This window comes from Salvelinus namaycush, chromosome 32 (assembly GCF_016432855.1).
Source record: "Salvelinus namaycush isolate Seneca chromosome 32, SaNama_1.0, whole genome shotgun sequence".
Taxonomy (NCBI): domain Eukaryota; kingdom Metazoa; phylum Chordata; class Actinopteri; order Salmoniformes; family Salmonidae; genus Salvelinus; species Salvelinus namaycush.
In genome coordinates, this window is record NC_052338.1 from 27,530,108 (window position 1) to 27,545,439 (window position 15,332).

At 39.2% G+C, this 15,332-nt stretch overlaps 1 protein-coding gene across 2 annotated transcripts in view; it reads right to left on the minus strand.

Annotated features, from left to right (window-relative positions):
- Positions 1–15,332, minus strand: part of LOC120027424 (cyclic AMP-responsive element-binding protein 5-like) — a 33,449-nt gene that overhangs the window by 5,351 nt on the left and 12,766 nt on the right. For both annotated transcript variants that reach the window (XM_038972356.1, XM_038972357.1), the window contains exons 6-7: positions 9,421–9,550; positions 8,926–9,006 (exon numbers count right to left, since the gene is read on the minus strand). In XM_038972356.1, the coding sequence (XP_038828284.1) occupies positions 8,926–9,006; positions 9,421–9,550 (211 nt within the window). The remainder of the gene's footprint in view (positions 1–8,925; positions 9,007–9,420; positions 9,551–15,332) is intronic.

Below are 15,332 nucleotides of genomic sequence, written 5' to 3' on the forward strand. Positions count from 1 at the left end.
AATTCAACTGAATGAACTGAGAAAAGGAATACAACTGACTGAACTGAGAAAAGGAATACAACTGAATGAACTGAGAAAAGGAATACAACTGAATGAACTGAGAAAAGTAATACAACTGACTGAACTGAGAAAAGGAATACAACTGAATGAACTGAGAAAAGGAATACAACTGAACTGAACTGAGAAAAGGAATACAACTGACTGAACTGAGCAAAGGAATACAACTGTTGTAGGTCAATTGTACGTCGCCCCATGAACCTCCCGGTCGCGGCCGGCTGTGACAGAACCTGGGTTCGAACCTAGAATCTCTGGTGGAACAACATCGCCTTAGAACACTGCGCCACCCGGGAGGCATCACTAGATATCTTAAGTTAAGTTGCCAGTATATCACTAGATATCTTAAGTTAAATTGACAGTATATCACTAGATATCTTAAGTTAAATTGACAGTATATCACTAGATATCTTAAGTTAAATTGACAGTATATCACTAGATATCTTAAGTTAAATTGACAGTATATCACTAGATATCTTAAGTTAAATTGACAGTATATCACTAGATATCTTAAGTTAAATTGACAGTATATCACTAGATATCTTAAGTTAAGTTGCCAGTATATCACTAGATATCTTAAGTTAAGTTGCCAGTATATCACTAGATATCTTACAGTTTTTTTCAATTGTTTAAGCACAATTTTGAAAACAGGGCCCGGTTTGTCAAAACACTACACACAATTAGCACAAACCTACACCAAAGTAGCACAACACTTCAGATCATTTGCAAAATGGAACACTTTTGTCAAAACTATACACGACTTCATAAAAAGAATATTTTGTTACCATACGAAACACACACATTTCATATGACTTCAATCTTTTTGAACCAGTTACACACTGCTGTTGCTAACCTAAAACACTTTTAGCAAGTCTAATTGTCAGTGATTAGAGTAGTGTAAATGAAGTACACAGAGAAAGTGCAACTATACAAACACTACACAAGACCAACGCTGCAGACTGAGGAAAATATCATTTATTTCTCTCCATATACCCAAATCAGTCAACATGTCAACATGGAGAATCACAACAAAACATGTCCCAGTTTTCATGCTACTACAGTAGTGTGCATAACACTGTTAGCTCAGCAAACAACAGACAAACTTAAAATACTGTATCCAGTACAGGTTACAATTACAGTAAATAACAACAACAACAAACATAAAAAATAATCAGAAAAAAACTGACAATATTGTACAGAAAATACTACAGTAAACATACTATACATTATCTCTTCGCCTAGCTGGATCTGGCCAGAGAATTTCATCAACATCACAAGCAATATCGTCATTAGCAAGACAACGCGGGAAGAACCGTCTTGAATGTCGAATCCATCCTTGCACAGCTGCGCCGTCGACTTGGTCACAGGCGTCCTCCATGGCCTGAATGAGGGGTACCTGAGCCTGGGGCTGGAGATCGTAAACCTTCCACCGCCATGCAGAGAAAAACTCTTCGATAGGGTTTAGAAACGGAGAGTATGGTGGAAGGTATAGTACTGTCAACTGTGGATGGTGTTGAAACCAGTTCTGGACCAAAGCAGAGCGGTGGAATGACACATTGTCCCAGAAGACCGTGTATTGCATCTGGTGCATTTCATTACCTACTGTGACGATGTGGTGCAATCGGTCCAAAAATGCGAGAATGTGAGGTGTGTTGTAAGGGCCCATTTTGGCATGATGGAGGACAACCCCATGCTGTGAAATGGCAGCGCAAAGGGTGATGTTATCCCCACGTTGCCCTGGGACATTGATTATAGCCCTGTGGCCAATGATATTTCTGCCTCGCCTTCTTGCTTTTGTGAGGTTGAACCCTACCTCATCAGTATACAGTATATGAATTCATGCAGGATTTCCTCAGCATCCATCTGCAAAACTCCCTGAAATACAGTGAAAGACAAGATTGTGTAGTTCAGGATAGGTCTAGTATACACTCAATGTAAAGAAGTCCTGTGTGCAGTATGCAACATCACAGTGCTAAAGTGAACAATACAAACCTCCACATACTCATGTCGCAGCCGTTTGACCCTCTCTGAATTCCGCTCAAAAGGCACTCGATAAAGTTATTTCATTTGAACCTGATGTCTTTTCAGGATGCGTGCCAGTGTTGACTGAGAGACCTGATGGACATTATTGAAAATGGCATGGTCACTGATAATGTTGGCTTGTAGTTCTCTGAGCCTGATAGCATTATTGGCCAAAACCATGTCTATTATCTCTCTCTCTTGTTCTTGCGTGAATATGGGCCCCCTTCCTCCTTGTCGTTCCCGACCCTCAATCCTATGTAGAGAATAATACATGTAACTTACTGTACAATGTCACAGGAAGGGGTATCACAAGTGCGGATATGGTGCATACAATAAGCGGCTGATTACTGTAACTGTAGACAGATCTTCTTTTACCTGTTTTCCTGATGAAAAGTGACATTATGACAGATGCCACTGTATATCTGCTAAGATTTGGCTGAACTCTCAGTCCAGCCTCCCTCAGCGTCAATCCGTGGTTCACAACATGGTCCACTAGTGTTGCACGAATGTCATTTGATAAGTTTGGTCCTCTTCTTCTTTGTGCACATTCTCCTCCTGCTTCAGGTCTTCCTCGACCTCTGACTCTGACTCTGACTCGGCCTCGGCCTCTGCCTCTGCCTCTTCCTCTACCTCCTCCTCTGTGTACTCCTCCTCTCACCCTCACTCTTCTTCTGACTCCTTCCATTTTGGTTGAAGGCAGGTGAACCTACCTCCTGCATTTTTATAGTGCTTAAACCTGATTGGTGTGTCTACAATTTAGCAATCATGTGTTTGTGCACCTGATGGCTGTGTTTAACAGATTGGCTCATAGGTGTGGTAATTTGACAGTCAGTGCTTTTGAATTGCAAGGAAGTGACATTATGATATACTTCTGTGTCTGATGTATACAAGTGTGTTTAGTGTTTTGCAAATCACTGTGTGTAATGTTTTGCAAATAGTGTGAAGCTGACAATGTGCTTAGAGTTGTGCAAATCTAGCCTTGTGTTTTGCTCCTTGAGTGTAAGGTTTTGCTAATTGTGGGAAAAGTTAAATTGTAGTGTGTCAGCAATCGTAAAAAACTGTAAGTTAAATTGACAGTATATCTCTTCATATCTTAATTAAGTTAAATTGACAGTATATCACTAGATATCTTAAGTTAAATTGACAGTGTATCACTAGATATCTTAAGTTAAATTGACAGTATATCACTAGATATCTTAAGCTAAATTGACAGTATATCACTAGATATCTTAAGTTAAGTTGCCAGTATATCTCTTCATATCTTAAGTTAAGTTGACAGTATATCTCTTCATATCTTAAGTTAAATTGACAGTATATCACTAGATATCTTAAGTTAAGTTGACAGTATATCACTAGATATCTTAAGTTAAGTTGACAGTATATCACTAGATATCTTAAGTTAAGTTGCCAGTATATCTCTTCATATCTTAAGTTAAATTGACAGTATATCACTAGATATCTTAAGTTAAGTTGACAGTATATCTCTTCATATCTTAAGTTAAATTGACAGTAATTCACTAGATATCTTAAGTTAAGTTGCCAGTATATCTCTTCATATCTTAAGTTAAGTTGCCAGTATATCACTAGATATCTTAAGTTAAGTTGACAGTATATCACTAGATATCTTAAGTTAAGTTGCCAGTATATCTCTTCATATCTTAAGTTAAGTTGCCAGTATATCACTAGATATCTTAAGTTAAGTTGACAGTATATCACTAGATATCTTAAGTTAAGTTGACAGTATATCTCTTCATATCTTAAGTTAAATTGACAGTATATCACTAGATATCTTAAGTTAAGTTGCCAGTATATCACTAGATATCTTAAGTTAAGTTGACAGTATATCTCTTCATATCTTAAGTTAAGTTGACAGTATATCTCTTCATATCTTAAGTTAAGTTGACAGTATATCTCTTCATATCTTAAGTTAAGTTGACAGTATATCTCTTCATATCTTAAGTTAAGTTGCCAGTATATCACTAGATATCTTAAGTTAAGTTGACAGTATATCTCTTCATATCTTAAGTTAAGTTGCCAGTATATCTCTTCATATCTTAAGTTAAGTTGACAGTATATCTCTTCATATCTTAAGTTAAATTGACAGTATATCACTAGATATCTTAAGTTAAGTTGCCAGTATATCTCTTCATATCTTAAGTTAAGTTGCCAGTATATCTCTTCATATCTTAAGTTAATTTGCCAGTATATCTCTTCATATCTTAAGTTAAGTTGCCAGTATATCTCTTCATATCTTAAGTTAAGTTGCCAGTATATCACTAGATATCTTAAGTTAAGTTGACAGTATATCACTAGATATCTTAAGTTAAGTTGCCAGTATATCACTAGATATCTTAAGTTAAGTTGCCAGTATATCTCTTCATATCTTAAGTTAAATTGACAGTATATATCTTCATATCTTAAGTTAAGTTGCCAGTATATCACTAGATATCTTAAGTTAAGTTGACAGTATATCACTAGATATCTTAAGTTAAGTTGACAGTATATCACTAGATATCTTAAGTTAAGTTGCCAGTATATCTCTTCATATCTTAAGTTAAATTGACAGTATATCACTAGATATCTTAAGTTAAATTGACAGTATATCACTAGATATCTTAAGTTAAGTTGCCAGTATATCACTAGATATCTTAAGTTAAATGGACAGTATATCACTAGATATCTTAAGTTAAATTGACAGTATATCACTAGATATCTTAAGTTAAATTGACAGTATATCACTAGATATCTTAAGTTAAATTGACAGTATATCTCTTCATATCTTAAGTTGACAGTATATCTCTTCATATCTTAAGTTAAATTGACAGTATATCACTAGATATCTTAAGTTAAGTTGCCAGTATATCACTAGATATCTTAAGTTAAATTGACAGTATATCACTAGATATCTTAAGTTAAATTGACAGTATACCACTAGATATCTTAAGTTAAGTTGACAGTATATCACTAGATATCTTAAGTTAAGTTGACAGTATATCACTAGATATCTTAAGTTAAATTGACAGTATATCACTTCATATCTTAAGTTAAATTGACAGTATATCTCTTCATATCTTAAGTTAAATTGACAGTATATCACTAGATATCTTAAGTTAAGTTGACAGTATATCACTAGATATCTTAAGTTAAATTGACAGTATATCTCTTCATATCTTAAGTTAAGTTGCCAGTATATCACTTCATATATTAAGTTAACAGTGTATCACTTGCATATCACCTCATAGTACTGCATAAGACTTGTACATGACTTCTGATATAATATAAATAATAGGTGAACTATATAAGAAGTCTGCTAACACATTGCCAACACTGCACAGCTCGAGCAGTGATTTCTCTGTTCTCTCACACTCAGCAAGGCACAGGTGGCATCCCAAATGGCTCCCTATTCCCTACAGGCTCTGGTCAAAAGTAGTGCATTTGTAAGGAATATGGTGCCATTTGGGACACAAACAGAGAGTGTTTCTGGGGCATGACATCACCGCACTCCCAACATTACTATCACTCTCGGTTATGCAATATTTCTTTAAGAGAAGTAGTTTATTTTTTCCGCTCCAATCACCAATGAAAAAAAGGGAGGACATTTAAGCCTAGTTTATACATGGTGCTAACATGCGTCCCTTGTCCTGATCTTGTCTACATTCTGACTGTGCCTATGTTAGTCTTGTGTCCACATATTAGTCTTTCAGAATAATATTTATTTATTTTAAGACACATTGATGCCATAAGTTAATGGTGCCACCTCTCAATGATTTTAGAAGGCGGGATAATGATGATTTAAATGTTTTCACTGTCCGGATCTGTCTACACTTTTAAGATATCCAGACACAATCTGTGCCTGACTACCTTCTGAGGTGGTCAGGAAGATCTGATCACAATCAGATCACAATGTGTCTTTTAATCGTCTACAGCTGTCTGAAAATGTAGGCACAATCAGAATGTGGACAAGATCAAGACAAAGGATGCATGTTACTGTAGAACCAGGTATAAACAGGGCTTTAGAGAGTGCCACTGCCAGCAATGAGGTCATGTAGCTGTCTGTGCCAGTTCTACCAGCCAACCACACAGACACGGTCTATCTCTTTCTGTCTGACAGACACACTCTCTTTTCCCCCTCTTTCCTCTCTTTCTTTCTCTCTCTCTCACAGAAACTCTTGCTCTCTCTTTTCTCTCTCTCTCTCTCTCTCTCTCTCTCTCTCTCTCTCTCTCTCTCTCCAGACACCCCCTCTTTCCTCTCTCGCTCTCTCTTTCCTCTCACTCTCTCTTTCCTCTCACTCTCTTTCTCTCTCTCTCTCTCTTTCTCTTTCTCTCTCTTTCTCTCTCTCTCTCTCTCTTTCTCTCTCTCTCTCTCTCTCTCTCTCTCTCTCGCTCTCTCTCTCTCAGACTCTTTCTTCTCTCTCTCTCTCTCTCTCTCAGACTCTTTCTTCTCTCTCTCTCTCTCTCTCTGACACGTTCCTCTCTCTCTCTCTCTCTCTGACACTTTCCTCTCTCTCTCTCTCTCTCTCTCTCACACACACACACACACACACACACACACACACACATGCACACACTCGACAGTGACAGTGTAGGAGTAAAGGAGTTCTGTTTAGTACATAGAAACCCTGTAACACTGTGAACTCTCTGATTCTGTCACAGTTCTGTACTGGTACATTACAGGTTGATATTTGGCTGATCACCCTGAAAGCATGCCGTACTGCACTCTACCTCATGTGACAGAGTCAAACAGATATCCATCACTGCTCCCACACATAGAACGTGTTTGTAGTGCCCTACTTTTGACCAGGGCTCATAGTGCTCTCACTATGCTGTACATTGAGTAAGGTGCCACTTGGAGCATACATACTGTCAACTCTCTTTCCCTCGCTGAAGGCTTCACTATTTAACTAGAACAGAGCTAACTGTAGAACAGAGCCAACCATACAATGACTGAGTCACAAGTCTTCGTTGTCTAATCTGCTGAGCCATTGGACTAGCACAGCAACAGAACACTATTCTGTATATTTGAAGTCATTCAAGTCATTTTTCCATGATTCCAAGACAAGCGAAATTCCTCAATTCAAAACAGGTATAGATCCGAGTCCATAGAGAGAGCTGCTAGTCAGAGGAGAGTAGGCTACAGCACAAAGACCAACCAACCCCGGGCTGTGGGTCAGATGTTAACCACAGACCTATGTAGCTCAGAAAAATGATCCCATGTGGTCCCCAAGCACAGGGTGAGCACATGAGGTTATTTCCTGTGTGTGTGTGAGCATGTGTGTGTGTGTGTGTGTGTGTGTGTGTGTGTGTGTGTGTGTGTGTGTGTGTGTGTGTGTGTGTGTGTGTGTGTGTGGCTGGGGTGTGTCTTGGAGAATCTGATGCTTGATAAAATTGCAGAAGTGTTTTGTGTGTGTTTAAGGCATAATACTGGATTTCACTTGGAGCAAATTGTCCATGATAGCCTTTAAAAACAAAGAAAAGGTGAACTAGTGAAGAAAGGTCAAGTAAAATGGAGAGAGAAAGAGTATGTGAGAGAGAGAGAACTTTTGAGTGAATTAGAGGGATAAAGGGATAGAGGGATAAAGGGAGAACATGTAAAGTGTGATTTTCTCTGGTCGGGACTAGTGTGTGTAAAGGTGTAGAGTTACACTGCCGTTCCTCTCTCTTTCAGCCTGGGAGGAATGAGATTAGCCAGAGGGTGAATGGGGCCCCAGAGATAGGGAGAAAGGGAGAGAGGAAGAGAGAGAGAGAGAACTAGAAAGAGAGAGAGAACTAGAAAGAGAGAGAGAGAGAGAGAGAGAAAGAGAGAGAGAGAGAACTATAGAGAGAGAGAAAGAGAGAGAGAGAGAGAGTGAGAGTGAGAGAGAGAATGGGGCCCCACAGCGAGAGATAAACCCAATTTTGATAAACTCCCATATCTACTGGGTGAAATACCACAGTGTGACATCACAGCAGCAAGATGTGTGACCAGTTGCCACAAGAAAAGGGCAACCAGTGAAGATGTTTATTTCTGTTTATTTATTTTCCCGTTTGTACTTTAACTATTTGCACATAATATGACATTTGATGTCTTTATTCTTTTGGAACTTTTGTGAGTGTAATGTTTAATGTTCATTTTTATTGTTTATTTCACTTTTGTTTATTATCTACTTCACTTGCTTTGGCAATGTTAACATATGTTTCCCATGCCACTAAAGCCCTTAAATTGACATTGAAATTGAATTGAATTGAGAGAGAGAGAGACAGATAGACAGAAGGTGAATGGGACCCTAGAGAGAGAGAGAGAGAGAGAGAGAGAGAGAGAGAGAGAGAGAGAGAGAGAGAGAGAGAGAGAGAGAGAGAGAGAGAGAGAGAGAGAGAGAGAGAGAGAGAGAGAGAGAGAGAGAGAGAGAGAGAGAGAGAGAGAGAGAGAGAGAGAGAGAGAGAGAGAGAGAGAGAGAGAGAGAGAGAGAGAGAGAGAGAGAGAGAGAGAGAGAGAGAGAGAGAGAGAGAGTGAATGGGTTCCCACAGAGAAAGAGAGAGACAGAGACAGAGACAGACAGAGACAGAGACAGAGACAGAGGGTGAATGGGTTCCCACAGAGAAAGAGAGAGACAGAGACAGAGACAGAGACAGACAGAGACAGAGGGCGAATGGGTTCCCACAGAGAGAGAGAGAGTGTGCATGGTTAGTAGCCTACATATTTTATTTGAAAGAAATAGAGTCTTTATAACAGCTCCTCTAATCTCTGTCACCATAGAGACCCATGTAGAAACATGAACATTATATGAATGTTCATGTATATGAATATGAATATATGAATGTACCCACCTTCATTGGTGGGTACCATGAAAAGGTATTCTGATTGGTCGGTACCTGAGGTGAAGAGCAGGAAGTGTTGTGGAGGGGACCTTGGACACTCATCATACTGGATCCCATAGACATCTGTCTTTCCATCTGAGGAACAAAAACCAATTTATTTCTACACAATTCAACCTTGGAAACATCTATTGAAATATGTGCAGCCGGTAAATGCTCGCCCGTTTCAATCAGATCCGAAGAAACAAGGAGGTAATTACAAGATAATAATGTTAAAGGGTGAAATGTGCACATCCATGAAAAACCTTTCTCAGGTTCTGGATCAAAGAGGAAAGCATCAATTAGAAACACGGTCGGCCCAAAGTTTGAGAAAGTGTGAGAAAAGGACAACGTTTCAAACTCCAAACGGGGTATTCTTCAATTATTAGATAATAACAATATAATATTAGGACGTGGTAATACCAATCTAACAAGCAATAGGTATTTCTCAAGCAAGGCTATAGGCCCGTTATGTAAAAGAAGGACAGTGTAAGTAAAGTTGTATGTACTCACAGACATGTGCTGGGCAGATGCTCCCTGCATGTCTGGGTCTGGCAGGGTGCCAGGCATGGAGGCAGCCAGGGGCTGTCTCTGTCTGTTGTTCCTCAGGTGCAGTAGGGAGGAGAGGGGCCCAGGGACTGGTCTGAGATCAGGAGAAATAGGAGTCAGATATCAGTGAACCTCAGTAACAAGCTTCTACACTGGTCTCAGATCAGGGACCGAATAAAGAGAGAGACATGGGGGAGAGTGATAGACAGAGGGGATTATAGAGAGACTGAGAGGAGAAAGAGATTGAGAATTAAAGGAAGAACCTTCAATAAGAGCTAAGAAAGAGATGGAAAGTATGGTGAGATAAAGCCATAGAAAGAGATGGAAAGTATGGTGAGATAAAGCCATAGAAAGAGATGGAAAGTATGGTGAGATAAAGTCATAGAAAGAGATGGAAAGTATGGTGAGATAAAGTCATAGAAAGAGATGGAAAGTATGGTGAGATAAAGTCATAGAAAGAGATGGAAAGTATGGTGAGATAAAGCCATAGAAAGAGATGGAAAGTATGGTGAGATAAAGTCATAGAAAGAGATGGAAAGTATGGTGAGATAAAGTCATAGAAAGAGATGGAAAGTATGGTGAGATAAAGTCATAGAAAGAGATGGAAAGTATGGTGAGATAAAGTCATAGAAAGAGATGGAAAGTATGGTGAGATAAAGTCATAGAAAGAGATGGAAAGTATGGTGAGATAAAGTCATAGAAAGAGATGGAAAGTATGGTGAGATAAAGCCATAGAAAGAGATGGAAAGTATGGTGAGATAAAGTCATAGAAAGAGATGGAAAGTATGGTGAGATAAAGTCATAGAAAGAGATGGAAAGTATGGTGAGATAAAGCCATAGAAAGAGATGGAAAGTATGGTGAGATAAAGTCATAGAAAGAGATGGAAAGTATGGTGAGATAAAGCCATAGAAAGAGATGGAAAGTATGGTGAGATAAAGCCATAGAAAGAGATGGAAAGTATGGTGAGATAAAGTCATAGAAAGAGATGGAAAGTATGGTGAGATAAAGCCATAGAAAGAGATGGAAAGTATGGTGAGATAAAGTCATAGAAAGAGATGGAAAGTATGGTGAGATAAAGCCATAGAAAGAGATGGAAAGTATGGTGTGATAAAGTCATAGAAAGAGAGATGGAGGTTCAATGAAAGAGTGAAAGAGTGACGTAGAGACAGAGAAAGATGGAAAGTATAGGAGGAAAGAAAAGAGAGGGGGAAAAAAAAGAGAGGAGGAAAGAAAAGAGAGGGGAAAGAAAAGAGAGGAGGAAAGAAAAGAGAGGGGGAAAGAAAAGAGAGGGGGAAAGAAAAGAGAGGGGGAAAGAAAAGAGAGGGGAAAGAAAAGAGAGGGGAAAGAAAAGAGAGGGGGAAAGAAAAGAGAGGGGGAAAGAAAAGAGAGGGGAAAGAAAAGAGAGGAGGAAAGAAAAGAGAGGGGAAAGAAAAGAGAGGTGGAAAGAAAAGAGAAAGGAAAGAAAAGAGAGGGGGAAAGAAAAGAGAGGGGAAAGAAAAGAGAGGGAAAGGAGAGGGGGAAAGAAAAGAGAGGGGAAAGAAAAGAGAGGGGAAAGAAAAGAGAGGGGGAAAGAAAAGAGAGGGGGAAAGAAAAGAGAGAGGAAAGAAAAGAGAGGGGGAAAGAAAAGAGAGGGGAAAGAAAAGAGAGGGGAAAGAAAAAAGAGGGGGAAAGAAAAGAGAGGGGGAAAGAAAAGAGAGGGGGAAAGAAAAGAGAGGGGGAAAGAAAAGAGAGGGGAAAGAAAAGAGAGGGGAAAGAAAAGAGAGGGGGAAAGAAAAGAGAGGGGAAAAGTAATAGATTGAGCGTAAGGAGAGACATGCGCCACAGAAGGGGCCAGGTTGCGATGTGATGATGTAATGGTTTTGGCCCTCAGCCAATCAGACTGCGTGGGCCTCCCTCGCTACGCTGAAGTCATCATTGGTGATGTCACCACGGACTCTGTAGCAAGCAACGAATTAAACTTACCCCCCAAAAATGTAAAGGGACGCAAACCATACCACGCCTTCTAATGTAACCACAACAGTCCACCTGGGCCAACAGCCAGACACTCAGTCGTCATGGAAACCAGTGGTAAACACAGGGAGAAACAGTCGGATCCCCAGAATCCAACACGGATCACATCATCACTACAGCGAGCTTGGCCTGAGCTACAGAGGAACACGTTGTCTGACTTCAACAGGCCATGTGACATGGTCCCTTCCTTCCTTACTCAATGTACTCTACTAGGCAGTACTATGCTGTAATCAACTGTAGTGTACTACTCAACTGTAGTGTACTATGCTGTAATCAACTGTAGTGTACTACTCAACTAGACTGTACTATGCTGTAATCAACTGGACTGTACTACTCAATTGTACTGTACTATGCTGTAATCAACTGTAGTGTACTACTCAACTGTAATGTACTATGCTGTAATCAACTGTAGTGTACTATGCTGTAATCAACTGTAGTGTACTATGCTGTAATCAACTGTACTGTACTATGCTGTTATCAACTGTAGTGTACTACTCAACTGTACTGTACTATGCTGTAATCAACTGTAGTGTACTATGCTGTAATCAACTGTACTGTACTATGCTGTAATCAACTGTACTGCAACTATGCTGTAATCAACTGTACTGCAACTATGCTGTAATCAACTGTAGTGTACTACTCAACTGTACTGTACTATGCTGTAATCAACTGTAGTGTACTACTCACTTGTACTGTACTATGCTGTAATCAACTGTACTGCAACTATGCTGTAATCAACTGTAGTGTACTATGCTGTAATCATCTGTAGTGTACTATGCTGTAATCAACTGTAGTGTACTACTCAACTGTACTGTACTATGCTGTAATCAACTGTAGTGTACTATGCTGTAATCAACTGTACTGTACTATGCTGTAATCAACTGTACTGTACTATGCTGTAATCAACTGTACTGTACTATGCTGTAATCAACTGTAGTGTACTACTCAACTGTACTGTACTATGCTGTAATCAACTGTAGTGTACTACTCAACTGTACAGTACATGCTGTAATCAACTGTACTGCAACTATGCTGTAATCAACTGTAGTGTACTATGCTGTAATATCAACTGTGCTGTACTATGCTGTAATATCAACTGTGCTGTACGACTCAATTGTACTGTACTATGCTGTAATCAACTGTACTGTACTATGCTGTAATCAACTGTAGTGTACTAATCAACTGTCCTGTACTTTGCTGTAATCAACTGTAGTGTACTATGCTGTAATCAACTGTAGTGTACTATGCTGTAATCAACTGTACTGTACTAATCAACTGTCCTGTACTTTGCTGTTATCAACTGTAGTGTACTACTCAACTGTACTGTACTATGCTGTAATCAACTGTACTGTACTATGCTGTAATCAACTGTAGTGTACTACTCAACTGTACTGTACTATGCTGTAATCAACTGTAGTGTACTATGCTGTAATCAACTGTAGTGTACTATGCTGTAATCAACTGTAGTGTACTACTCAATTGTACTGTACTATGCTGTAATCAACTGTACTGTACTATGCTGTAATCAACTGTAGTGTACTATGCTGTAATCAACTGTACTGTACTAATCAACTGTCCTGTACTTTGCTGTTATCAACTGTAGTGTACTACTCAACTGTACTGTACTATGCTGTAATCAACTGTACTGTACTATGCTGTAATCAACTGTAGTGTACTACTCAACTGTTCTGTACTATGCTGTAATCAACTGTAGTGTACTATGCTGTAATCAACTGTAGTGTACTATGCTGTAATCAACTGTAGTGTACTACTCAATTGTACTGTACTATGCTGTAATCAACTGTACTGTACTATGCTGTAATCAACTGTAGTGCACTATGCTGTAATCAACTGTAGTGTACTATGCTGTAATCAACTGTACTGTACTATGCTGTAATCAACTGTAGTGTACTACTCAACTGTACTGTACTATGCTGTAATCAACTGTACTGTACTAATCAACTGTAGTGTACTATGCTGTAATCAACTGTACTGTACTATGCTGTAATCAACTGTAGTGTACTACTCAACTGTACTGTACTATGCTGTAATCAACTGTACTGTACTAATCAACTGTAGTGTACTATGCTGTAATCAACTGTAGTGTACTATGCTGTAATCAACTGTACTGTACTATGCTGTAATCAACTGTAGTGTACTACTCAACTGTACTGTACTATGCTGTAATCAACTGTAGTGTACTACTCAACTGTACTGTACTATGCTGTAATCAACTGTACTGTACTAATCAACTGTAGTGTACTATGCTGTAATCAACTGTACTGTACTAATCAACTGTAGTGTACTATGCTGTAATCAACTGTAGTATACTATGCTGTAATCAACTGTACTGTACTATGCTGTAATCAACTGTACTGTACTATGCTGTAATCAACTGTAGTGTACTACTCAACTGTACTGTACTATGCTGTAATCAACTGTACTGTACTATGCTGTAATCAACTGTACTGTACTACTCAACTGTACTGTACTATGCTGTAATCAACTGTACTGTACTATGCTGTAATCAACTGTAGTGTACTACTCAACTGTACTGTACTATGCTGTGTTGTGCTGTAACCTACTCTTCTGAAGAACTTCTGAAACTCTAGGGATGTGTCCCAAATGACACCCTATTCCCTATATAGTGCACTATGTTTGACCCGAGTCCTGCATTCTTAGAAAAAAGGATTGCAAAAGGGTTATTCGGCTGTCCCCATAGGAGAACCCTTTTTGATGCTATCTAAAACCTAGAAGGCTTTAAAGAACTCTTGTTGGTTCTAGGTAGAACCCTTTTGGTTCCAAGTATAACCCTTTTTGGTTCCATGTAAAACCATTTTGGGTTCCATGTAGAACTCTCTGTGGAAACACAAAACTGTTCTACCTGGAACCAACAAGAGTTCTTCAAAGCCTTTTAGGTTATAGATAGCACTTTTTTTTCTAAATGTGTATGGGCCCAGACCAAAGGGAATAGACCACTAGCAGCAGTGTCTACAGGATCTGAAACAGACCTCTAGCAGCAGTGTCTACAGGATCTGAAACAGACCTCTAGCAGCAGTGTCTACAGGATCTGAAACAGACCTCTAGCAGCAGTGTCTACAGGATCTGAAACAGACCTCTAGCAGCAGTGTCTACAGGATCTGAAACAGACCTCTAGCAGCAGTGTCTACAGGATCTGAAACAGACCTCTAGCAGCAGTGTCTACAGGATCTGAAACAGACCTCTAGCAGCAGTGTCTACAGGATCTGAAACAGACCTCTAGCAGCAGTGTCTACAGGATCTGAAACAGACCTCTAGCAGCAGTGTCTACAGGATCTGAAACAGACCTCTAGCAGCAGTGTCTACAGGATCTGAAACAGACCTCTAGCAGCAGTGTCTACAGGTTCTGAAACGTAGATTCTGAATTGATCAATGAATGTCACCGATTGGCCAGAGGAGTGACGTAAGAGTTCATAAAGGTTTGTTATACAGTATCAATAACATACCATCTGTCCAGCACATGGAATGACTAGACAATTCAACTCTCTTCCTCACACACAATAGATACAACCAGATACAACACATAGCTACCTTTATCTCTAGTTAGTACATTTATTATTTTTATTTTATTTTTTATTGAACCTTTATTTAGTTAGTAACTGTATGTGTGACAGGTTTTAGAAAGCAGGACCAGATGTCAGGAGTTGAGAGGAAAGACAGAGCCATGCCTAATCTCCCTGTTCAGCCGTGTGATAACCACAGCCATGTTACCCACACCACCTTCCTCTCTCTCTAATTCATAAAGGCCTAATAAATGAGACTGTCTGGGGAATGACAGCCAGCTCCAGACAGAACAAGTTATGGTTACACAGCAGAGGGGAGAGAG